The sequence below is a fragment of the Pagrus major genome, chromosome 15, assembly GCF_040436345.1.
Source record: "Pagrus major chromosome 15, Pma_NU_1.0".
Lineage (NCBI taxonomy): Eukaryota > Metazoa > Chordata > Actinopteri > Spariformes > Sparidae > Pagrus > Pagrus major.
The window spans coordinates 23,888,547-23,914,815 of record NC_133229.1 but is presented as its reverse complement, the minus strand read 5'-3'; the positions used below and the strand labels follow the sequence as shown (position 1 = coordinate 23,914,815).

Here is a 26,269-nt window from a genome sequence, read left to right as displayed (position 1 = left end):
CTAACATGAATTTCCACACTGAGCTTGGTTTCAGGCCATGAGCGGCTCTGCTGCAAAACTGTACAAAATACTTTTTGTTATAAACTCCATCAGTCAGCTCGCAGGAAAATTAACAATTTCTGCAGAGTTAGAGATGATTGATTGAAGTCTTTGTTAGATTTAGAGGAATAACAGTTTCTGCAACTTAAGTGATGGAATTGCTGAGAGACCGACAGCCAGGAGCACATTCAAAACACACAGCTCAAGAGTGGCACCATGTGGAGGCGAGTGGACACGACAGAAGAGTAACTGGGAGCAAATGCATTTACCTGAGAAACGCAATAAGAGCGGTCATATTTCCATTTCTTCTCTGACCCCTTCCATTGTTTTTTTAAATACTCCCCCCACCCCCACCACCACCACCACTACCACAATTAAATTGCATGTCAACTGCTTTACATTAAGTCTTTACCTCACCTCCACTGTATCTGTTCCAAGACGCATCACTTCCAAAAGACCCTTTTCACTAAGGCCCTGGAAAAAAAAAAAAAAAGTGTTTGAAGACCTCCCTGACATTTAGACTCTCTCTGAAGATGACTTTGCCTTCTACTATAGCCTGCGGGAACATAATAAGACCCACACTAAACTTCAATTGATATGCAGTGCCGGATTCCTCCAGGGGAAATTATCATTCTGTTCATAATAAGAGCCACAACAAGCACCTGGAAAATGACTTTATTATACACTGCGCTTCAATAAAAGTTTCCTGTGACCCATCAGAAAAAAACACACACACACACACACACACACACACACACGGCGCACGGAGCATAATTGTGATGAAATGAAAACTATATTATGCATATGATAGAGCGCTTATTTGATGGTGGGCTGTGCGAGGGAGGATGCGCAGCTGCTTGATTGGCAGGTGTGTTAACGCAGGGGCTGCAGCCTTGGATGGAGGAGCTCTGAGACCCCCTTTTCCTGAAGTCATTATCCAAATATGTTCTGTTTTTCAAACAAATGAATGGCACAAAAATCAAAGTATCAAAAATGTATTGCCCTTCATAATGGAATTCCCTCTGAGCAAGGACATGTAACAATGGGCCATTCTCAGCTTCCTGTGCTTTCCCTCTCTATATGCCAATGGACGTGACCTCCACAGCTTTAACAATGGGGCATCCAGCAGCATAAGCACTTGGCTCCACGCCACCAGCCACTACGTGCGCTAAGGCTGCTTTCATCTTTGTTGTTATATTTAAGGATGACATCCTAGCCTGTCGGCCTCTGCTATTGTCTTCTCCGTGATTATTTTCTACCGTTGTTTAGCCCCAGTTGTGGCTCTTTGATGAAAAGGTCGCCACTCAATTGGAAAACAGTCATTAAAATGCGGTGGGTACTATTCACCAGTGTGCATGGGGGAACCAACTCAACTGAGCTGGTTAATCAAAAGTTAATTATATAATTTTCATGCAGATGAGGGAAACATTCAAATGAATCCCAACTCTACAATCATTACAAAAAATAAATAAAGAAATAATTCTAAAATGCTATAAAATGTTCAGGGACCGGGAGGCTGTAAACAATATGAAGTTTAATTTGAGGTAAACAAAGTGAATATCCACCAGGGGGTCTGGGAAGGAGAAAGTGAGGTTAAATCAAATTTGGAAACATAGATACCAGCAGGTTTTGTTGTCCTGATATACGTGCAATTAGGCAGGTCCTTGATGAGGACACAGGGAGGGAGAAAGTTAGGCTTTCACAGCAAATGCTCTGGGATTATTTAAAGGGAATTTATGGGATTTTATGCTTCATCTGTAAACATTAATTATTCTCACGCTCAAGTATACCAAATTGAATTAAAACCATATTTTAGGAAATGTTATAAAAGTATAATTATCTTTTATGAGGATGTTACAAAACTTATTGAAAACTCCATAAAGAAATCAATCCAAGGCAGTCTCACAGTGACTTTAAGAAACAACATTTTCGTCTCTAACTTACAGCACTTTATAAGAAAGATTCTCAAGTCTTCCCTCATCAAAGGAAATGATTGTGTTATGCAAATCACAACCATGAATATTAAACCAACGATGTGAAGTATCACAAATGAGCGAGCATTGTTCTGGAAGTGCAATGGAATGTGGTTTAATTTCTCTTTAATTCTATGTGCTTTTATAATGTTCACCTTTTCCCAGTTGTGCCAGCGGGTTTGGGTTCATTGGTGTGCATTACAACCGCGCTCTAACAATGCAGGGCCTCCACGGTGTCAGCACAGTTCATGAATCCTGGCCCCTTATGCACCAGGCGATTAGTATGGTGCTCTGTCTGTGGGGCTTTGCCAGAAAATGAGTTCTCTTTAAAACATATGCCCCCTGCTGATTCTTTTCCTTTCCTGATATGAAATTCCAATTTTTATAATGAACACCAATTTGCTGTACGTAGAGAGAGAGAGAGAAAGAGAGAGGGGGGGAAAAAGTTTTACAGTTTTTCTGTTTTGGATGACTGCGGTTATCCTAAATTAGCGTAAAGCTGCTGTGGACACCACGAGCAGGAGATGAGTGTCTCTCAGTTTGGGGGGCTAATCAACATTCAGGTGCAAACACACAAAATCAGCTGGTGTAATTTTCCACATCACATATGCACATGACTGGTGTGGCAGAAAATGGAATTACCAAAACTGTAACAAATTCAATTAAGTCATTGATTTCTAATAAATTGGCTTAATCACCAGCTGTTGTCATGCTAAGATTGTTGTGTCACAAGTTTGTCATGCTTGTCGGTCGTGGCTGCTTTACAAAGACAATCTAATCTGTTTAAAGGCTTTAAAAACAGCATTTTATACTCGAATAGCTTCATTTCAGTTAATGACCAGATGAGAGACGAGATAATTCCATCAAATTTTCAAAAAAAAACTTTATTACAGTTTGAAATGAATTTAAACGTTACAGACATATATCTGACATTTGTGCGATAAATGCGATGATCTCGAAGATGTTGATGATGACGAATACAGTCAGTGTTTCTCTTCTCTTTATTTTTTTGCAGCTCTTCATTTATTTGGGAACCTTTTCTTTCGGTCGAAATGACTGGAATCATCTTTGATCTGAAGGGATTAAAATTAAAATCTCAGTCGATCTGCCGTTTCAATATTTAATCTAAGCAATATCTTTATATATACGAAACCAAACACGTCCGAGCAAATTAGCATTACGTCTGCCAGTATTCAGAAAGATAAAAATTAGGCATTCACACATTCAATCATGCAAAAAGGGGAAAATAAAAACAGTCATTGAGCAGTTTGTATATTGTCATTGCTGCTTTGGAGCACAGTGGCACACAGTGGTGTCGTGTACATTAATATTGTACAATTGAAGTAGACATTGGTGATAAATTATGTATAATAAGCACTTACTACATTGTATGGTCTAAGTCTCTCTTGGGTTTGGGCACTCGCCTCTTCAGGAAGAGACACCACTCCTCCTGTACCCATCATCTTAGTGCAATAAAAAAGAGATTTTTAGAAGATGAGAACTGAAGAACCCAACAGAACATTTACAGCTTTGTAAAAATAGAAACAACAAGCAAGTCATGCTTTCCTGAACAGTTTTACTGAGGTATTTCTGTTACATTTTGCTTTTAAAGGTGCACTATGTAGTTTTGGGGAAGAAATTTTAATCAGAAGAGAAATGTATTTGTTTATGTTTAAGCAAACTGAATAAACAAACTCTCTTTGTTTTCATGACTGGATAAACTGAATAAACAAACTGACCTTAAAGGACAACACAATTTCATACTGTGGCGGACCCTGCCACCTTTCTAGCTTCAAACAGTGTTCTGGGGACCTTATTGTCCTCTGAGAGCAGCTTCTTTATTCAGCTATATATTTCTGAGTTTGTATTATTACCTCATTAATATTGTAAATAATAAATTCTCCAAAACTACAAAGTGCCCCTTTAAATTTCATAAAAATGCCACACTACAATAAAATAAAAATCACTCACTCTGATGGTTGCCTCCAGCTCTCCCACACTTCTCTTCCCACCTGGTAGCCATCCGTAGGACCAGTGCTGGGACAGGGTGACCTGAACCACCAACGCCAATAACAACACCTGCACCGTCACTCTGCTGCTCGCCTCCATTAGAGCTGCAGAGGAAGCCAAATTTGTAATGAAAAGAAAAGTCACAGTCTCCTCTCTCACGGCTCCACGGCTCACAGACCAGGGGACACAAAGCATTGCCCAACATTAGTAAACAGCATTTCAGACAGTAATTAATAAGAGAAGTAATTCTGACTTAATGAACATTGAGCAAACTTCATCGAGGACTGACTCACCTCTGTATTTGCCTTGTTAGCATGTGGTACATTAGCCAGAGGGGGGTTTTATAGGTGTTGTAGCAGGAAGGCTGCTGTCAGGATTATAATCCCCTCTCTGCAGGTGTGACACATTTACTGACTAATGGGACACAAAATAATACTAATGGAGCCGGCTAAGTGCTCACATATGCTGACATCACCGCGAGGGTTCAAACAGCATTAAATATATATCTACAACGTCTCTGTGTTTGTGTCGGATGCATCTGTGTGGATGTGGACAAAAAGACAACATTAAGATGAATCCTGACATTTTTCTCCATCTATAATTTATTGGAATCAGCTTTTAGCAAACAAATAGGAGTTCAAATCCATACAGACTTAGAAGGCAGAAACATCATCGAAACAAGATGCTTGTGCATTTATGTTACATCAGCTGCAAGGCCGCGCTGTCATTACCCTTACGTCTTGTTCTTTCAGCATGACAACACATTAAAATGAAGTCAACGATGCAGTAAACCTTAGTGATGATTAATGACCACAACGTATGTACATTAAATAAACACAATGATCTGTGCGTCATGTATAAACCCATCCTATGACTTTATAATAAAGGAAGTACAAACACGGTAGAAAGTTCTTTACCCAAACATAAGACTTCCAAGCTTACTGTTCTAAAAGAAGTAAGCAGAAGCCTTGCAAAAATATATGCTTTTGAGGTTGCAGCAATGTCGGGGTTTCCTTGTTTAAATATGAAACTAAGACTAGCTATCATAGTCAAAATATGTCAGAATGCCTGTGCATGCATATTTCATATTTCGGCTGAACACTGTTCATATCAATGATTTCACTCTCCCAGACATTTTCTTCAACTCTTTCATCAAAAACATTTCTGCAGTGTTTTCCTTCTTGATTCCTTTACACACTCATTTGAACTAAAATTACGGTACATTTTCTATCCTTATAATATTCTGACAAGTGTTTGTACAAACAATGAATCGGCGATCCACCATTCAAAAACAATACACTCTTAAAAATGTGTCTATTATATTAAATTAAACATAAACATCTGGCTTATCTGTATTAAAATTGTGTCACTTGGTGACAAGTTTTTCATGATTAGAAGTGTCTTTCTAATCAGTATGGCACTGCTTTATGCACATATGCATGTGTAAAGTTGGCTTGTTAACGTGTAGAAAAATGTTTTTTGTTTTTTTTTTAAAAGCAGGATGTGTTGCTTGGCTGCAAACCATTTGCGCGAATGATACTTTTGGATTCATGTAATACTACGTTGTTTTCTGCCTGTTCCAAAGTGGGCTAATTGCATTTCGCAGCGTCAGGCGCCAATCCACTAAGTAATATTGCCACAGGCAACAAAGGAAAGTTGGTGAAGTTGAATAAAATTGCAACAGGCAGCAGCTGTTAAGTTATTCACAGACAGGAGTGAGGTAATTTGCAGCGTCTCACACAATGAAATGTATCTTGAGTTTTATATTTCGGTTTGAGCTAAAAGTAGATCATAAATATTATTTACACATGTCAGACAGGACATCATTTTAGAAAAAGCATTAATCATTTTAACCCTAATAATCATACACACAATTTATTCTCCTCGTAGCAATCAGACGTGTTGAGCGGGCGGTGTAAAATACAAGACTACTGTAACCCAAAGGCATTGTGGTCAGTAACAAAATCAAGCAGAAGTCAAAGAGAAAGCATGAACTCTACAACACATGAGTGATGCATTTCAGGGAGTGAGCTTACATACTACAGGATATATATACATTATTTACTATATATAAGGTTGTAATACAGTTGTCCTCTTAAACACTTTATTGGTTCTTACAATGTTGCGCTTAAGCAACATAAAACTTTTATTTTTATTCTATTTTATTTTTACATATTCAAGGATCAAGCCAACCCATTCAGCAAACCGCTGGAATTGCTGTATTTTAAGTTGGGAAACTTGAAAATCAAACATTCCTGACGGAGACGGACTCTCCTGGAGCACAGATGTTTTCGATTATATTACAGTATGTTACAACACTGAGATCTGTAATCAAGTGCAAAATGTAAAAAGAGCTTGCTTTAGAAAATAACATTCAGGAAAAAGAAAATGCATAAGTTGATATGCCAGAAGCGTACAGAACTGTATCTGACAGGTTTTTATTTAAAATTGGCGTAGTCTGAGAAGATGTCAACAAAATCCTGAACCACTCTGTAGCAGAAGTCGTATTGCTCCTGAAAGGAAAAACACAAAGAAAAGTGTTTTTAAAATGGCTCCAAACAACACAAACGTGACTAAGCTGACAGTTTCTGCACAGCAGGTTTCAAATTATCTGGTTTTCCACCTACCACAGTCTGAACCATGTGTGGTCTCTGCATGCGTAAACTCTTGACTGTCTGAAAAACGTCCAGGAGGCCTTCAGCTTTCACCCTCTCCAGAATGTTACTGAGGGCGATAAAGGTACCAGTCCGACCCGCGCCAGCACTGAAACATGACGGACAAAACCACATCACATTTATTTACTTTGCAAAGCACTGTTGAGGAGATTTCTTGCATGTTTAGTGGGATTTGGAATGGATCGGGATTGATCAGATGTCCAGGTGTATGCTTTCTGAGATTAGAAGAGATTATCTATTTTATTTGTGTCGTTGTTTAATTATTTTGCTTATTTACCTGTTTATAAATGCCCTGACATGCCTGTATATTATGGTCTTGACAGAGGTTACTTAAAAGAAGTAACAACAGAGTGAAAAAACTGAATTTCTCTGTAAAGGGATTAATAAAGTAAGTCTTCTTCTCGCTGTAATAAATTTAAAAATGTTCACAAAAAATCACATCGCCCAATACAAATACTGGACCGCCTTCACACATGGTGAGATTTGTTGCAGAACTGCAGCTGTGGCTCAGAGGACATTTTTAAATTCTCACCACTTCTCCATTTCCGACCAGTAATGCTGCAATGAAACCCTTGTAATCTCAGCAGCACTTCCTTTTTTCCCACTCAAATAAAAAAAAAAAGTTTGCAAGAGGAAAAGGTGACCTTTGTGTAATAGTGCTAATAATCATCCTCACTTAAAGAGAGGCTAATCCAAACGCTAACACTAATCAGTTTGGAAGCTCGGTGTTTGACTGAGTCAATGTTTACAATGATGGTGGGATGGGGAGAGAGAGAGAGAGACGTGGAGGGAGAGACGGCGAGCGAGCGAGCGGGAGAGTGATGTGCGATTCGGAAGAGGAGTGTAGAGAGAGACGTTGGGGATTGCAGCGGGTTAGCCCCATCTCCCAGGGGCTGAGAAAAAGCTTTAAAAAGCCCTTCTTAGACAAGTGGTGATGAAGGAATAGAAGAGAGTGATGACACCATTTCCTGTCGTTAGCTCATCTTATCAGATTAATCATAGTGGGAGTCAGAGGAGATTTCACTTTGAGAGGTTTTAATTGACTGTGAATCAGTGGATTGGATCAATCCCACAGGGGCATGCTGCTTTAGAATCACTTCACCTGAAGCTAGGTTCTGATCAAAGCGTTCGCTGCTAAGTCTTTATAAGGGATCACATAAGTGGTTTAGGCATAGAACACCAGGCCTACTGAGGCAAAATGTAGAATTTATTGTAACAGACGTAAGAAAAATGTATCGATAAAAATCCTTCAAATATCACTCGGAGAGATTCAGGTGATCAGGTAATAACAGTGAAAATGAAGAAGTGGATAAAAGCGTCATGTGTAATGCAGGCTGTAATTTTCCTCATCATGCTGCAGGGATTGTCCAACCGAAATTCCTCACCTGCAGTGCACAATTATAGGCCGGTTCCCAGACTGCTGCTGCTGCCTCTGCACAGCAGCAATAATGTCAATCATTCCTCGTCCCTCGGCCGGTATTCCGATCTCAGGCCATCCGTGGAAGTGGAAGTGTCGGACATGTTGTGACTGCTTTTCCTGGTGAGACAGAGAGCTCATTCTGTTATTTTCATGTGGCTAAATATGACAGATTTAATTACATTTCTCGAACTTTTAAACTGCTCATCTTTAAAGATATTTAAGGTAAATTTGTGAAATTTAAAAGTTCTGTTTCACTGCTAAAATGTGGTAATAAAACATCACGCACTGGTCTGTAGGTGAGCACCATGTCTTTGAGAGTGAAGGTTTCACACAGCGTGTCTCCAGTCAGCTCCACGGTGTAATCTCCAAATGTTACACTGCCCTCTGATGGCCAATACTGGAAACACTTCTCCTGTTTGGAAAAAAGGTCAGATGGAAATACAATTAAGCTTCATTTGACTGATTTATATCTTATTTTTGTATTTTTTATATTTGCAGCGTGCACCACAAAAACAATATAAAACTATTAAATACACACACAGACCGTCGGGAGAGGAATAAGACAATGCCATAACGGAACAGAAAAGACGGTTTTAAAATGTGCAACTCCACTTCTCAGCCTGTACTTTTGCAAGAGCACCGTACTGTACCTGCTCCCTCTCTTTGAGTTCGGTGAGCATAACGATTGAATGACACCTCCACTCCCACACCATCCTCCAGAAGTCCTCCACTGTGTGAGACAGGGGGCCCTGGGTTGCGATAAAATAGTCCTTCTGCCTGTAGCCCTGGAGGGCAGATCATCCGGTAAACAACACTTGAGAGTGCAGCAAACATAATATTTTGCATTGTTTGTAACGGAAACAATGAGCTTTATTTATACTTCTATGGGAAATCTATACAGGAGGTCATGAGGGAGTGCTTACATCAATAAAGGAGGCATTGATGTAGTCGGTGAACTCCTGTCCTCTTTTCACTGACAGTATTACTCGGTTGAAATCATCTGCGGAAGAAAAAAGGGAAATGAAACTTTCCACAAGTGATTCCTAATAAAATAAAAGTTTGAAGATGCTGGTGGAAAAAAAAAAAAAAAAACAGCTAAGTAAAACTTTAGCTGTGTTATTAAGGCCAAACACGCCAGAGCCTGTATCAGCTTTCACTGTAAAAAAGTTGTACCCAGGCTTTCCTTTCCCGCTCTACTCCCAACTTTGACTTAAGATACAAGCCCTATTTAAATGTCATTGATCGCACAGACAAGCTGATTATCCAGATATCTGTGTACGGCTATCTATGAAATCACCAGCAGTGTGATACTTTGATGTTACTCGGACGTGATGTATTATGGAGGTGTTCCGAGTCTCGGAGTAGTCCTTACACGGAATGATCTGAAGCACACGGTTCTTCTTCATGTTGGCGGGGAGGTTCCCAGTTCTCATGTTCTCCTTCATTATGCGAACGTTGGTCAGCTTCTGATGGGAGAGAACACGGGCGGATTGACGTGATCAAAAAGTTTGTTTTCATCAAAGATTTTTTAAATCTGGTGATGCTTAAGACAGACAATAGTTTTTTTTTAAAAATGCAACACGAAAGTTGGACAAAAACATTTCTTATTAGTACAGAAGAAGACGGGAAGAGGACGAGGCAACAGGGAATAATTCCACTCAGTGTGCAGGAAAAAATGAGAATTTTTCAGCAAGCTACAGTAAATTCTGTGTGGCAGATGGTGGTGCCTTATAAAGTTTTAGTTGCTTCAAAGCATTGTTATTTATGTTACTACTGCCAGGAGTGGCACCCAGGGCAAGTTTTCCATGAAAATGTACCGATGCAGGGCACAGGGTGATGGGGACGATTCATTACTGACTGAAATGTTTAAGAGTGAGCTCCTTTCTTCCTACCCTGAACTCCTCCTCCAGGCCCAGCCTGTCGTGGGGAGCCCTGGTGTTGTGAAGCCTCTGCAGATGGCCCTCCAGAGAGCACACATCTAGCTCCGTGTCTCCATACAGATAGTACTCCAACAGAGCCTGGTAGATGAAGGAGTACTGCATCTGAGGAGGAAGACAGAGGAAGGGAAGGAGAGGTAGTTGCTTTAGTTTGCCAAACTCTTTCCTACTATTCTCCGCATCATAGGTCGGTTGTTTTTACGCGTCCTCGGCTTGTTTGGAGCAAGCGAGTTGAGCTGTCAGCTCGAGGTACAACAGGTCGGAAGGGGTCAACACTTACATCTGTCTGGATGAGTTGACAGCGCTGTTCTCGTATTCTGCTCACAAAGCCGAAGACATCCAGCCTCTGTTCCATGTGCATCATGTCGATCATGCTGTCAATGACAATGAACGTCCCAGTCCTCCCCACCCCGGCGCTGTGGAAAGGAAGAAGGCACAAGGTCTCGTCTTTGACAAACAACAAACTACGAAACAAGGTGTGACATTGTGTCTGTACTATATAAAAGTTTGTTCTCTCATTCACATAATATAGTGATTAATGTATTGCCATACTATCCCTGTGTTCTTAACATAGACGTCAACTGTGGACAGCCCCAAGCATGTGTAAAAGTGCTTCACCTCTGAAGCCCAAACACACTCCTAATAGATTTACAGGGGTCATTTCAGCAGACGGCACCTCTGGGAGCACCGAGCAGGGATTCCACAGCGGGGTGTTGAAGCCTCTTCAATGGGCCCCATTCAAGAACAACAGTCCCGCTCCCCGAGCACCTGTTGCAGCAGTTGCCACAATCGGCTGCAGATTTCTTTGGTGAGGCTTCACACTGATCGTCCAGACAGACGTATGCACATACCAACTCTGGCCTTTTTTAAGCATAACATTGACATCTATTTAACATCATGTTGTTTAATTAAAAATAATCTTTTAACTCTTGAAAAACCAGGAAATCGTTGTGCTTCTGACAAAAGCAATGCTTAAAATGTTAAGAACAATAGATTATTTTACATACCTATAATACCTATTATTATTTTAGTTTTACAAAATATTGTTCTTCTCCTTAATAATCCCATTAATGAAGAATGACGATACTATTTTTTTCTGTTAGAGGTGGAAACACAAAATCTGCTGCAGAAACTGTCAATCGGATCTTAATCATGTCTAAATTGGTAATTAAGGTTGATGTCATTTTTTTTAAAAACACAAAAAGGTGGTTTAACATCCATTTGAAAAAATATATTTTAAAAAAATCTGAAAAAATTCAGTGGTCAAGGCAGGGAGGTAACAGACTATAAATACTTTCTTACTGTACTTAAGCAGATTTTTCAGGTATCTGTACTTTACTCAAATTTGTATTTTTCTGACGACTTTTTACTTTTTCTCCCTACATTTTAACACAAATATCTATACTCTCTACTCTTATATTTTCAAAACAGACAATTTTTATATTGTGGCATTGCACGCCGCCTTCCCAAAATCACAAGACTGATCACTGCATATCAGGCACAGCACGAGGAAACAACGTATAAAAGACGTAACAAGACATAGAGGGAGACTCGAATGGGGAGAAAAGGCGTGTAGTGAAAAAAGCCAGTGACATGAATGAAATTGAACCAGACAGAGCAGATTCTGAGAAACAAGACATTCCTTCTTTGAATTACATTAACATGATGTGAGGTTCAGTTAGCTTCACACAGAACCGACTGACAGAAAGAGGGATACTTTTTATATTTGAATTAAGAAGTTGAATCAGTGCTTCTACTTGAGCAAAGAATGTGTGTCAAGGAAACTGACAATACTGTGGGTTAATAATGAATTGAATCAACCCTGACTCTGGCCTCCTTACGCAAGACATCTTACCTGCAGTGCACAACAACGGGTCCAGCATATGATGGATTGACAGCCTTGACCTTCTTGAGGAATTTCAGCATGCCGATGGGCGAGAATGGCACCCCGAAGTCTGGCCAGCTGGTGAAGTGGAGCTGGGTGACCAGCCGGGGAGCTCGGGGACCGTCGCTGCCCTGCTGTGAGGTACAGACACACAAAGGTTATACCTGTGCATGAATAATGATCACTGTGCAGACACATCAGTCTGCGTCAGGCTGAAAGTAAGGACTATTTTCATTATCGGTTCATGTTAATTGATTCATTGTTTAATCCATGAAATGGCAAAAGAATTAGGAAAAATGCTCATCACAATTTCCTTTCAAATAGCTTCTTTTGTCCAACCAACAGTCCAAACTCTTCATTTAACAGCAAAAATGACAAAGAAGAGCAGCTAATCTTTACATTCAAGAAAATGTAATCATTTTTGTTTGAAAAATTACTTAAACTATATTGTTTATCAAAATAGTTTATTACTTCTAGTAATAAACTAGTTTATTACTTCTTTCGATCCACTAATCAATTAATCCTTTGACTTGCTGATTATCGTTTGTATAAAAAAGCCATTTAAAATCCATGACCTTCAGAAAAAGTAACCTCGAATTAAATGAACATTTTGCACATTTTTGCCACTTAAATTTACGACAGAATATAATTATTAAACATGTGTACTGCTTTCCCCTTTTTCTTCTCTCGCATGTCTCGTGCATGCTCTCCCAGGAGGACGTAACTTTGGTTCTCTTGAACACTTGGTTACTCTGTGTTCAGAGAGCCGCACGCAAAAGCATCCGGCTTGTACCGCAGAGCGAGAGCACAGTCGCAGTTTCAGACAGTCACGGAGTCAGAGGGAGGATATCTGCACGTCTCTGGCTTCAAATGGAGAGGGAACAAAGTGAATTTTTGCAATCTGAAGGCTTCGCGGTGCACTGAGATGGAACTCGGCAGTCAAAAAAAAAAAAAGGGAAAGAAATACAGATACTGTATGTGTGTGAACTCTTAAAGACGGGCACATTTGTACAGTATTTCCTGTGTGTTAAACACACCTGCATGGTGATTATTTGATTCTGTGTTTATTCCATGTATACTTTAATAGTCTTTAATGTGTTTTCATTTATTTATTATATTTTGTTTCCTCTTACAGTTTTACTAAAACGTTCCAATTTCCCCGTGGGGAGCATTACTTTTTTACACCATCTCTATACAGCTTTGTCTCTCGTTTAATTTTTAATAAGAATCTCGCTATTATGATTATAGATTTTTATAGCAATTAAGAACTATATTAAGAACCATGTTGAGAAAGCACACTATTATTTTCAGAGCTTGTGCGTGACTACATAAAAGCAACATTTATCTTAATCTTAGGTCACATTTTGGATAAATGTTCCAGCTCCTACTGCGCAATATAATTTTAATTTAATTATAATGGATGTGCTGTGAGCTAAGACGCTGCTGTGTGTTTAAAACGCTTTGATAATTAACTTAAAGAAGGCATCCCTCATTAATATTCTGATATATTTACTCACATATTGAACGCAAAATTTTCTGATGGTGTAGTCCACCAGTACGGTGAAGTCCTCCATGGCCACCCTGACATTCCCGTACATCCAGCAGCCTTTTTCCGGCCAGTACTGAAAACACTTGTCCTGGAGAGAGAATCACAACAACGCAGAGGTTATTCTTCTCCAAACCAGACACACAACATTACGACTTCCATATCAAACTGTTGTAGAGCGGCATCTGTTGTGTATATCAGATGTGTGTTTGACGTGTGTGTATTTCACAATCCAATCCAAAAGGCAATCACTGGGACTTTGTGCGACTCAGTCAGTCAATAAGATCTTCACCGTGACGTTTCAACTCATTAACTAGATTCTCAGACTAATTATCATGGAGCCTCTTAGGATCTTATCAACAATTATTCCGTCATTGATCCCCAATGCCTCTCTTCTGCCCTATCAAACCTGCTGTTGAGCTCTCAATTGATCATCCCTTTGAGGCTAAATTTAATGCGATGCTAAGTAATCTGCTGGGTGACACTTTGTATAGATTCTTAGCCGGGGAAGGGGTCAAATAAATTATGCCCATGACTTTGGGTCATGAGAATACAAAAGGGTTTCACTAATGCCGCACTGAAGGCATATAGATTGTATAGGTTCGCTCTACAACACGGCCCAAGAATGTGGTGCAGTGGGAGAACACTTTCAGACAAACCTCCTTCCTTTCTTTCAGATTCGTCAGCATTACTATAGTCGTCGTTTTCTGTTCCCAAACCATCCGCCAGAAGTCGGCCACTGTCTCAAGCTTCGGACCTGAAGCAGAAACAAGAAATGTATTAAAAATACAGTACAAGTGGTCGTAAACTCAACTACTTTCATTTGCAAAAGTAATTAAAAAGTCCAGTGTGTAGGATTTAGTGGCATCTAGTGGTGAGGTTGCAGGAACACATCTGAACACATCTCGTCCTTCTCTGACGGTGCCCACTCAGAACGGGAAAAATGCGGAAAATGCAAAAACAAAGTAAAAGGCCCTCTCAGGAGCCGGTGTTAATGTCGATGCAAGATGGCGGAATTTAGGGATGCAATGACTAATCGATTAGTTGTGAACCATTTAATTATTGGCAACTATTCGAACCACTGATTCATTGGTTTGACTACTTTCTCTAATGAAAAAAAGGTCAGAATTCTCCCCAGCAGCTCATCTTCAGAGCGCGTACAGAGGCTGTGTCCTGACCGCAGCGGCCCAGCGTTCAATTTCATCCTGGGGCCCTTGGCTGCATGTCATCCCCTTTCTCTCTCTGTCCTATCCAAATAAAGCCATGAAAAGGCCCCCAAAATATGAAAAATTTTCTGATTCTAGCTTCTTAAATTTGAATTTTCTGGTTTCTTTACTCCTCTGTGACAGTAAACTGAATATCTTTAGGTTGTGGACAAAACAAGATACTTGAGGACGTCATCTTGGAGCTTTGGGAAACACTGAATGACCGTTTTTTAGACTAAACAACTCAACGAACAACTTATCGATTAATTGAGAGAGCAGTGATTATACACTATTGAAAACATTACTGCCAATAGATCTTCCTAAATCCTTCACACTGGACCTTTAAAATACTTCACGAAGCTAAAAATGTACATTTACCTTGAGCTGCAATGAATTTGTTCTTCTCCTTAAAACCCTGCGTGAAAAAACAGTATTGATGATTATTTGCCGAGAGCCAAATAATCTGCATTCCAAGCTGATTTGCAATAAAGACTCACATCTATGTACGATGCATTAATGTAGTCTGAACACAGGTGTCCATCAAGATGACTTAACAACACTCTGGAATGATCATCTGTGGAAAAGAGAGAGGAAAAAACAGCCTGCATCACCTTTACCTTATGATTTAGTGATCAATAAAACTTCAAGTCTAAAGGTTACATTAATACTGCCTGCTGCACACTATAGGTCCTCACTCACATGGTAAAATGTTGGGGTATCTGTTTTTCTCTCTGTTGTGCTCTCTGCTCGCCTCCTCAAAGGACCCGTGGTGGTAGTAACACGGCAGCGACTATAAAGAAAGAACCCAATCCTCATGAGGTAAAAATAAAGCCGAGGGTACCACTAACATAACATTTTATTGCTATCTTCTGTGCTTGCAGGACAAAGCTCTCAGTCAGACACAGGCTGCACTGCTTGCGTCCACAACCACACAAAACTCATGCTCACATTGAACTCTTCTCTGAAGAGCTTGCCGTCGTCTGCCGAGCGTATCCGGTACTCCTCCTCCAGCGAGTCCAGGGGGATGGGGAAATACCTCTTGGAGGGCGAGGGAGATCTGGGGAGGAGGACCACTGTCTGCTCTCCTGTGGTTAAAGGGATATATGGCGGTCAGACTGCTAATGTTTCCCAATAGAGAACATTACAAGCTCTCATAGCACCTGCAAAAACAAGCCTGATGGCCATTAAGATTTCTTACTTTTGTGGGTACATGACAGAAATGATTTCTTGAGCCATAAACATGCGGCTGCCGCTGCTGCACGACACTGTCTTAACTCAGAATTTGGCCTTTCCCTTTATTTATTTATTTTTTGCTTGAAGTGAAAGTTTATATGGCTCCCTACGTGCTGGGGAAGCTAAGAGCCTTCTAAAAACCTTTCCAGCTATACCTTGGACTTCAGATCATGAAACTTTCCCAGTCCATAAAGAACATAAATCTGCAATTAAAATAAAAAAAAGGCATAAAAAGTAAAAGGCTGAATTATATCTTCATGCACTGGCAGTTATATTGAGTACAGCACAACAGTACCTTGTTCCTCCATGAAGCCATTTGGAATCTTTTTATCCACCGAGGTAACGAGAGCTTTCCTGTGGTTTTTGAACCTGCAGTAATGACAGAGAGCGAGGCAGAGGAGGCAAAAGCGTCAGACATGATAAAAGGGCAGATATCTGTATTAAAGAACGTGACCCAGATCTCAGCACGGGAGATGTTAAACACATAAGGCAGGCAAACAACAAATACCAAAACCAATATCAACCATCTCAGAGAGGCCAAGCTGTTCCTCCTCATGCTGCCGTCAGGTTGGTCAGTGAATGAGTGGCTGTGGCCTGACCTGACCTAGCTGTTTTTGTGTGCTGTCCTGCTTGAGGTGCAGCTGTTTACCCATAAGGCACTCTTTACCGCCTGTTTTCCAAACCACCCCCACCCTGATGTCCTGACCTGACACACTCACTCATGCACACACACGCTAAAAGGGAGCGAGGGAGAAAAGAGAAGACGGAAATAGAGTAGGCAGTGAATGTGTGTGCAGGTTTATCCACCTCAGACAGTAGATCGTCAGCAGGACGACGATGATGAGAAGCAGGGATATGACCAGCGTCGAGGGCAGCACATGAGCACCCTGATGGGTGGGGTTTCCTAGAGAAATGATAGATAAAACATTCAATGACAGAGACGCGACAGAAAAAAATACATTTTAATAGTTTAAAGAGAGTGTCTTGGAGTTTTCTTGTGAATGTGAGTCCAGGAAGCGCTCCTATCCTTACATTTTTAGATTTCTTTCCTACATTTTTTGATTTAAAAAGGAGTTGTTTGACAATTTTGGGAAATATACACAAACATTTTTTTGCCATCTGTCCATGAAATATGAAACTCGGGAGCTGGTTAGCTGAGTTTGGCACAAAGACTGGAAACAGGAGGAAGCAGTAAGTCTGGCTTTGTCCAAAGGAAGAAAAGCTGCCTAGCAGCACCTTCAAGGCTCATTAATAAACATATTATATCTTGTTTCTTTTCCATCTTTACAAAATATATCTTGTTATTGTATCTAGTGAGCTTGTCGGCAGATTTTTTACAATTGGACTGAGCCAGGCTAGCTGTTTCCCCTGTGTCTGATCCTTGGGATAATAATCTAACCATCTGTGATAGAATGTAACTAAGTACATTTACCCAAGTCCTGTACTTAACTACAATTTTGAGGTACTTGTACTTGTTTTATTAGTATTGTTAGTAGTAGTACAGTGTATTTCCATTTTCTGCTACTTTATACCTCCACTCCACAACATATGGTACTTTTTACTCCACTACATTTATTTGATAACTTTAGCCAGGAAATTTACTTTGCAGATTACATGTTGCATCAAAGCAGATCAAAGCAGAAACAGAAACTTTAAATAGTATAAATGTATTTATTTCATTGGCAATTAGACTTAAAAAAGCACAGATTCTGATAATTAGAAAAAGGCTATATATCAGATCCGATAATCGTCTGACCCAAACTATACAGTGTACATATGTAAATATATGTATATTTTCCTTTACTTTGATACTATAAATGTATTGCCAGAAAATTACTATACAGTACATTTCATATGAGACACTTTAAAACTTTTCATATGAGTGACTTTCACTTTTACCAAAGTATCATTTTAAATACAAATTTTTGTATATCATGTACTATATGACTTTTGCCTGACAAACATGAGACTTGATATGAACTTGAATTCTATACATTTGTAACATCCGTAGACAAGCAAATGCCATAATACCATAGTGTACCACTGCAACCTTTGAGCACAAGTAAAGAAGAGTGATAAAGTCAGCCAACTGTAAATATTGCAGATATTAGCTGCTACAGTACCATAAGGTACAGGCTGTAGCAGCACAATCCCTGAGTGTACTGAAGTGAATAAGGGTGTGATTTAACGCTGATAAATCCAACTTTTCATCTGTACGCAGAAAAATATGTTATTTCATCTTTCCTCGTTATTTCACAGTGTGCAGTATAACTGCTTTTCAGTCATTGCAACAGTTACCTGCAGTTTGGTTCTCATGAGATGAATTATTCACAGCGATGGAGATCCCGATCAGAAACAACACCATTGTCACTGTGGATAGAGCAAAAAATACAACTATCAGTTGAAACAGAAAAACAGAAGAAACCCTGTAATTCCTGACAAACTCCACTAGAAGGCGCCAAATCAATACGAAACACATCTGCAGCCTGGTGAGGCTCAGCGAGGGGCAGAGAGGAGAGCTCAGCTTTGATGAGGCTTGAGCTCGATGTCTGTCCGTCTCTCTGCTGAGCAGTTAAAGTCCTTATGGGAAATCTGCTTGCAGTCTTGTCCTGTCAGGCTGACTTGAAAGATCAGCGGCATATCAAATAACCTGATATTCAGACATCAAACGAGCGCGGAGGCTTTAACCCACAGGTGACAGTAACCATATCCCCCGTGGACCCTGTGGATTTGACAGTGGAGTCGAGCTCAGCGTAGTATTTGTTAGAAGCCATCTCATTTTGCTGTATTGTCTTTGATGTGTAGCAGCCTGGCAGAGCATCCTGCACGGTGACAAAAAGACGATGTAGTATCTGTTGTTAAATGTATTTATAAGTAAAACGGCCATAACCGTGATTTTAGGGGAGCCGTAATATTGATAAACAGGCTTGGACTGTTTTATGAAAATTAGCATATGTATATAGGTTATACAGTTGGCTTTTCGGAGGAGGCCAGATGGTGTTGTTTTCCTTTTACTGCATTTTTTTCTCTCCCTCCCTCCATCTCCCTGCCTCTCCCTTTCCCTCCCTCTACAGTGAACCATCATTTTATTCTCACTGTTCCCTCGTCCTTTATTGCTGGAAGCCATCAGTGATTTATTTGGGGCCGATCTCGGTGAGTGTCTTTCCAAAAAGGAAAAAGGGATACGTTCCCTCACAACTTACACCAGAATTAAATCGATTCTGACAGATTATCCTCGTGTCTCATTATCTTCAAAACGTAGCAGCCAATTTCTCCAAACTCACACCCTCTTTTTCTCCCCACGTCCTCAAAATAAGAGGGTAAGAAATCACAGAATAAATTGGGCAAAAGGGGCAAATCTGCCTAAATGTCTTTGATCGAATAAATGAGAGAAGCGAGGAATGAGTGTCCTAATTTATCCTCTGCTCCAAGTCCCCTTCTCGTTATAGAGGCCACAAGACTGAATGGAATAATTCATTGTGTCAATTTAGTTCTGCTGGAAATGGGTCATCTAGGGGCCTAATTTGTGATCTTTGAGAGATTTTTTTTTTTTTGCACATAACACCAGGGGGTTTCATATAACTATATCTCCCAAAGCTTTTGTGGAAAAAGCAGCAACATAATAAAGCTCTAACAATGTGCTCAAAGCTAAATTTATGTCGAAACGCATAAAATATGATTGGACAACAAATTAGGGGCTCTGTGTTTTGCAAATTATACAGCGTCTTTCTGCAGTAAAACACACTACAGCACACAGAGTGCTGATGCGTGCACATACACTCGCACACTTAAAGGATTTAATCAGGCCGGCTGAACAAAACTCATTTTATTTCATTTATTTAGTTCACAGTCCAGTCTGGTGTCTATTTTCAACCCAGCCTCACAGCAAAACGTGTAACAGCTACATTGGTCCACAGTGGAAGAGGGAGTAGTTTCACAATAATGGCTCTAAAATTGTGGTATTTACTTTTAATCCGCTATCCAAAATTGACCAAAAAACCCTTTATTTATCAGAATTGAAGCATAAATAATGAAAACTGACGGATCAAGCAATTTTGTCTTGTTGAATTAGGACACTTGTTAATTCAACAATTGATTTACTTTGTTGAGAAATGTTGAGGGTATCATCAAAAGAAAACTTTGACATGACAGCGATGTGCTAGCCTGTTGGAAATCACTGCGAGAGTCCAGGCAGAACGCCAGACTTTGAAGCCAATCTAAGCCTTAAAATCTTCGTTTTTTATTTAAAGAACATAATCAAACAGGTACGTAATATAACACAAATAATATCCCTGCTCAGATAACTACACAACACAATGACAATGATTCAAAGGTGCAAGCTATGTTTCAGTAATAAAGATTAACCAGCATAGCAACAATAGAAAATGTTGCATTGTGACTATTTTCTGGTGAAACCTGGATAAATCTTTGTAATAAATAACAAACTGAAGATCACACACATTCACTGAACGAAGGTTGGGGAAATAAAAGTATTATAATTAAGCATTGTCCACTCAGCCATGTTTTTTTGTTTCACACTCACACACATTCAGGAGTGAGATTCACTTGCTATTTTTCACACTAATAATCAAAAACAACATAACCTCCAGAATCTCAACTGTGTGCAAAATACACAACACACACCCACACAGGCTGCCTTTTCTCACATCGCATGTGTGCATGCCTGCACATACGTCCCACAGCCAAAGGCTATGTGTTGCATATGTGCCACACTCCGTTGGAGGAGCCAGTCCTCTCCCCAGTGTTAACAAGCTGACAGTGTCGGCACCTGTTCTCCACTCTACCCCACTGGGCAAGTCACATTCACTCACACAGCCCCATCCTACAGCTCTATGCTGCAAGGCATGCTGTGCGTACGGGTCACCGCACAGGCCACTGCATATCTGTCATCTCCTGGCAGCTACAGTATATACAGCGTATAGCCAGGAAATGAAAGAGCAGAAGGGAAATGTAAAAAAAAGAAAAAATGTCAAATGCACTGTCACTTTAAGTGACTCGCTTACACGAAGAGACGATAACTCAGATCTAGATTGAATGTTTTCCTGTGCAGCTGAAGAGAAAACTGGTGGAAATAAAAATAATAAAACTGAGAGCTATCTGTTGGTACAGTACAGCGTGTGCTGCAGTGTGGCCGTCTGACCAACAGAGGGAATTGATAACACAACTTCAAGCAGGGGAGGCCAAATTAGACATGTGTTTGCATGGGAAGTTCAGGAAGTTTAGAGTGTACTTGGTATGAAGATTCAGTTTAGGTTTGATGTATTATAACTGGGCCAGTTACCTTCAAGAATGACCTGAGACATAGATAATGGATTAATTAATTTCCCAGCCATTGTCATCTAAAGGAATTCAGTGAATATGATGTTTCTGTTTATTTTAGTCTGTTCCAAGCTTCTCCTCCTGATTTTGTTTGCTTGTTTTTTCTTAATTTTGCTTTGTTCTTTACCTTTTGTTTATAGTTGATATTTATATATTTACATAAACATGTGAACAAGTATCAATGAGAAAGGTATATGGTGTAAATACAGAATGATTTTTGAAATTCTCTCATTAAAAAAACTAAAGAGAAGCTTGTCATGACTCATTATGGCAAAATATTCATCATGGAAAATGCCACCTACTATACACTATTAATATTTCTTAATTAGCATATGACATCATCGAGCCATCACATGAAAGGATTTGGTATAATTGGCATCTCCATCCCCACCGGTTATTGCATCATTCATTCCAGATCCCTGATTTTTCTGTCTGTTTAATGAAATACGAACAACAATGTGATGACTTCAACCTCCAGCACCTGCTCGACATTAATGTTCCCAGGGAATTAAATTATACTGCATCACTTGCGTCTGGAGTGCAGAAGCAGATCATCCCACCCATGCATGATGCAATGCTAACATTCAGAATGCATCACATGCCGCCTGAACCTTGAGGGTGATGTTACTATTTTGTGCACGATTATGCATTATTCAACATCGATCCGCTTTGCTTTTGTGCTTGTGAACAGAGACGAGATGAAGTTCGGCGCGTGTACATTAAATGAGAGACAGCTATGGAAACTTGAAAAAAATCCAGCGTACAAAACAGAAAAGCTGTGATATATATACTATAAAACTCTCAAATCCCAAGACTCACAGCACCCTAAAATGAATCTGTTCTGCTTCACTTCAACATCTCTCTCACCTGGGCTCACAAATGAAAACCAGAAAATGAGACTCAAAGAAAATAGACATCAGAGACAGAAACACCAACCAGAGAAATCTCTCTTTTCCTCGTGCTAGACCTGCTGCCTGTTCACTCATCCTTATCATTAATTTAAACAAATCTGTCCAGGAGAAGGTGATGTATTATTTCCAACCAGAGACATAAAAAGGTGACTAACCCAGATGAGAAATGACTTTTCATACAGATTTAATCTCGCAGATGTGACCAGAAGACAGATTTCCGTTGAGTATAACTCAAAAATCCGTTATCAAACAGTGTTGAGAGAATGTTTTTATGCAAATAATTAAAATCTGAAAACTCTAAAGACCCAAAACATAATAAAATGGCACCATGCTGAGCTCCTGGACTGAGTTAAATATCTCATATCAATAATGGATTATATGCACACATGTAGCATGGTTCAAGATTCTCATTTCCTAAAAGCATACTATAAATGTAAAATGTCTAATAATGTTAAGTATTCAGCAGCTTTAAATCAATTTTAGAGCTTTTAAATATCTCATTAGATGCTAATAGATCCGCTGGTAGTTGGACCTGGTTGTGGTTTTATCTCTGTTGACCTGCTCTATCTTGTAAGGTGTATTATTCATAAGAGAGATATTAAATCTATTAACATGGCTGAAATCTGTAAGGTTTGTTGAGTGTATTCTGTTGGGAAATCATGGAGATAATTAACTATAATTTGTGATAAATACATTCAACCATTATATTTCCTTTCTGAATTTGGAAGAAGAATACAGAGTCCCTCACCTGATGGTCTCGAAAGATTTAAGTTGATTCATGAGAGCTCACACTTTACTGTCTTATTTGAGTGCCGAAGCTCGTCATGTGAGGACAGGGTTCACACGGTGAACATTAAAATTGTACAAGTCCTACATGATTGTCAGTCTTCATCCTTCTTCAGCGTCTAATCTGCTGCTGTGTTTCCACTTTATGTTCTTTTAATATATGTGCCGTCATGGCGCACTGGTTCGACACAACACAATAAATTGCAGCCGTGTATTTTTCGGCAATCTATCTCAGTTTCGCATCCAGGAACCTCGACGAGTAGCTTGCTCAGCAATCCTGAATTCTGCCAATCATGCATGTTTTACATTAGTACTTGGCACTTATTTGAATATCAATAGGACTGACCTGGTGTGTTGCTTCTGTGCTGTACATGTATGTGCTCAGTTGATGCGTCATTGCATTTAAAAATCAAACTCAACTCTAAATCCCCACGTGCTTTAATCCGCTTTTATGTTCACAATCTATCCATTATCTATATCTACTGATCCTGCTGAGGGTTACGGGTGCACGTATCCTATCCCAGCATGCACTGAAGGGTCTATATATAAAATCACATGTAGCCACGAGAAAAGCCAACAGCTAAATGCTTCGACATCAAATCACTAATAATGAATAGCCCAGTGTGCGACATGAATGTGGCTAAAATGATGTTCTGTAATCTTACTGCACGGTTTAACATGAGGCACAGTGCAGTCAAACAAAACTAAGGAGTGCCCCCTGCCCTTCAGAACAGTGGTACAAGGGGTAGTGATTGAAATCTCCCCCCATGAAATGTTATTACCACAATGCTATTTGCCATTTATCTGGTGGAGAAAGAAAAGCAGGGTCCACTCACAACTTCACGCTATCAATCAAGTCATCAAATAAAAACACTGCTTCATTACCTGGCCAATAGCAGGGCTTTATAGGCTCATATTAGCAACCTGTGCTCCTACCCTACCAGTCTGTACTGATATTAGAGGAGCGGTATCAAGTGCGGCAACTTCACTGCAGGGCTTGAGTTAAATTTCAGGCGCCACATGCGATCAAAGACGGTGATTCAATATTGAAAAAATGTCAGAATGCGGTGCTGTCATGCACAAATGCAGCAAACTAGTAGCCCAACACTTCACCCTACCCCTCTATCCTAGCAGCATGACAGTGTGCTTACAGTCAGTGTTCACATGCTGTTGCTGACCATGTTCTGCTTTTAATTAAGCATTAAGCAAGTTTCATGGCAATCCGTCCAATAGTAAAATTTCACTCCAAACACAAATGTCAACCTCATGGTGGCTCTAGAGGGAAAGTCAGTAGGAATCATCCTCTGGGTGTCATAAACGTACAACAACATTTTATGGAAGACAGACCAACATAGCCATCAGTGACAGTGTGCAGATGACATTCATTGATATTTGCCAGATATGATAATATAATTTTCTAAGCTGGAACAACAGGAGCAATGTTGCTAAATACGCATGAATAACACATTTCCAAACATCAGTGAGGCATAAAGAGTACTGTTAAAAAATATGGAAAGCATTTACACTGCTGTGTAGCGATTTGCTTTACTACAAAGGTGAAGGATATTCTGTTTATAGGGGTATCTCAAACAATAACATATATCAAACAGATAGCTGTATCCAATCATGTCTCGGTTTCTTCACAGATCAATACAGCCTCAAAGAGAGATCCACATTTTGTACTTGGCACAGAAAGGATGGCATGTCTTGTACACGAAAAGATAAAAGTTGTGTTCTTTTGGTTTCCAGGGAGAGGAAGAACAAAGGCAGTGCCAACAAAAAAAAAAAAGAAAGAAAACCAGAAACAGCCACCACTTCCATCGTCAAGTGCCAAGGAAAAGGATGGAACGAGAGCACAAACACATGTCAGTAAAGTGTGGCAGCAGAGAGAGGAGAGGAAAGATGAGAGAGGAGATGAGATGAGAAGAGAGGGGAGAGGAGTGGAGCTGCAGGAGATAAATGTCGAGATTGTGGGTTCACAGATAACAGCCATAATGGCAGACATCCTGAGTACACAGAGGCAGTGGAAACGATGGAGCTCTACAGTCTGGTAAGTCACTTCCATACCTTCAAATCGCTCAAAAAACAGCTGTTGTAAACATCATATTGCAACACCTCCCATCAAAAAGACCTGATGCATAATGTTGTATCTTTATCCTGTTTACATGTCTCCGATTACTGACTCCTGCTTGGTTAAGGTCAAAAAAATCGATGTGGAGAGATGATTTGAAATCCAGTTAGTCTCATCTGGAAAGGAGACACTGTAATTATTGGATTATTTCCCATTAATTGATTAAATTCCGATTGATTCCCTGTAACAGAATTGAGCTGGTTTGTGGTCAGAGGGATTATTAAAAGACTTACACTTCCAATCAAAGCCAGCGTGATCTGGTTTCAGTTGACCCTTCAGTCCATAGCAGCCACGTGGTCCCGCTTCCTTTCTTGGTTATCCGGGTTTCCTACCCTCAGTCCTTCTCCTACTCACATCCTTTCTGAGATATCGATAACAGGACTGGAAGGAGGGATGAGGTCGTTTGAGGTCGCTCGAGGTGTGTCAGATTGGGATCAAGGCACAAGGGATCATGGGAACCTGGAATAAATAAGCAAAAGGCAGTAATGAGAAACGTATAAAAGTTCAGCCGAACCCTGAAGCTATATATTTGTCATATTATATTGTTAAGCAGCAACAGAGGCAGATTTATCCGTGACTCACAGTTTGAGGCTGACTCAAAGAAAAAAGGCAAACAAGAAATGCATGAACACACAACAAGAGAGCAGAGGAACGAGTGGGAGTTTGCATCGAGCTGGGCCAGTGTGTGTGGATGTGCGACCATTTGTGCCGCACATGTCCAAATGTTTGTGTACTGTTTAACGCTCTCCTCTGCAACAGCCTCTGCTGCAACTTGCAGAAGCCACTGTTGCAAGGCAAAAACATTAACAAGCTACTTATCTCCAACCATGCAAAACTAATTATCCCCCAATAAGTCTTCCCAAACAGTGTTTGTGGTACACATGAGTAAACATTCAACGCTTGGTGAATGGTGTTTGTAATCAGTGTTGCCCAATTAAAGTTACCACCGCACACGGCCCAGAAATCTGTCTATAAACGTGGCTGTACAAGAAAACCCTTGCATAAAGTATGTTGGAATTAATTCTTCGATATTTACACAAAGCCGTCACTGTGATGAGAACGAAAGCATGCCCCCTTTTGCCCCTCACTCCTACTCTCCGAGAGTCCCGCTGCCCACAGGTGTGAGACACAAAGCCATATTGTTAACATTTGGCCGCCGTGACGCAGCCGAGCAGAAA

The 26,269-nt window shown here is 40.0% G+C and overlaps 2 protein-coding genes across 3 annotated transcripts; both read right to left on the bottom strand.

Moving 5' to 3' along the window:
• Positions 1-2,872: 2,872 nt before the first annotated feature.
• Positions 2,873-4,122, bottom strand: gnrh3 (gonadotropin-releasing hormone 3). Its single transcript, XM_073482152.1, has 3 exons — positions 3,984-4,122; positions 3,395-3,475; positions 2,873-3,085 (listed from the first exon to the last, which is right to left on the bottom strand). The coding sequence occupies exons 1-3, from the start codon at positions 4,119-4,121 to the stop codon at positions 3,032-3,034; spliced, it is 273 nt and encodes a 90-aa protein (XP_073338253.1). The 5' UTR covers position 4,122; the 3' UTR covers positions 2,873-3,031.
• A 2,338-nt stretch (positions 4,123-6,460) lies between these two features.
• Positions 6,461-25,398, bottom strand: LOC141009412 (receptor-type tyrosine-protein phosphatase epsilon-like). 2 transcript variants are annotated; one of them, XM_073482033.1, is made up of 20 exons: positions 25,325-25,398; positions 18,222-18,293; positions 16,731-16,827; positions 16,219-16,292; positions 15,639-15,775; positions 15,390-15,480; positions 15,188-15,264; positions 15,069-15,105; positions 14,145-14,242; positions 13,457-13,576; positions 11,910-12,073; positions 10,335-10,470; positions 10,010-10,159; positions 9,490-9,583; positions 9,041-9,117; positions 8,768-8,902; positions 8,404-8,529; positions 8,083-8,234; positions 6,650-6,785; positions 6,461-6,535 (listed from the first exon to the last, which is right to left on the bottom strand). In XM_073482033.1, exons 2-20 carry the CDS (start codon positions 18,286-18,288, stop codon positions 6,461-6,463), a joined length of 2,043 nt encoding a protein of 680 aa, XP_073338134.1. In that variant the 5' UTR covers positions 18,289-18,293; positions 25,325-25,398. The 2 variants fall into 2 exon arrangements, with proteins under 2 accessions (XP_073338134.1, XP_073338135.1); XM_073482034.1 differs by lacking the exons at positions 16,731-16,827; positions 18,222-18,293; positions 25,325-25,398 and adding an exon at positions 16,448-16,479.
• Positions 25,399-26,269: the final 871 nt, after the last annotated feature.

Excerpts from the sequence above, each read along its gene's own strand:
- gnrh3 (XM_073482152.1), bottom strand. The coding sequence starts at position 4,121 with ATGGAGGCGAGCAGCAGAGTGACGGTGCAGGTGTTGTTATTGGCGTTG. Across the intron at positions 3,476-3,983 it reads AGCTGGAGGCAACCATCAGA|ATGATGGGTACAGGAGGAGT; the intron begins GTGAGTGATTTT and ends TATTGCACTAAG. Across the intron at positions 3,086-3,394 it reads GACTTAGACCATACAATGTA|ATCAAAGATGATTCCAGTCA; the intron begins GTAAGTGCTTAT and ends TAATCCCTTCAG.
- LOC141009412 (XM_073482033.1), bottom strand. The coding sequence starts at position 18,288 with ATGGTGTTGTTTCTGATCGGGATCTCCATCGCTGTGAATAATTCATCT. Across the intron at positions 12,074-13,456 it reads GAAAATTTTGCGTTCAATAT|CAGGGCAGCGACGGTCCCCG; the intron begins GTGAGTAAATAT and ends TGTACCTCACAG. Across the intron at positions 10,160-10,334 it reads GTCAACTCATCCAGACAGAT|ATGCAGTACTCCTTCATCTA; the intron begins GTAAGTGTTGAC and ends CTTCCTCCTCAG.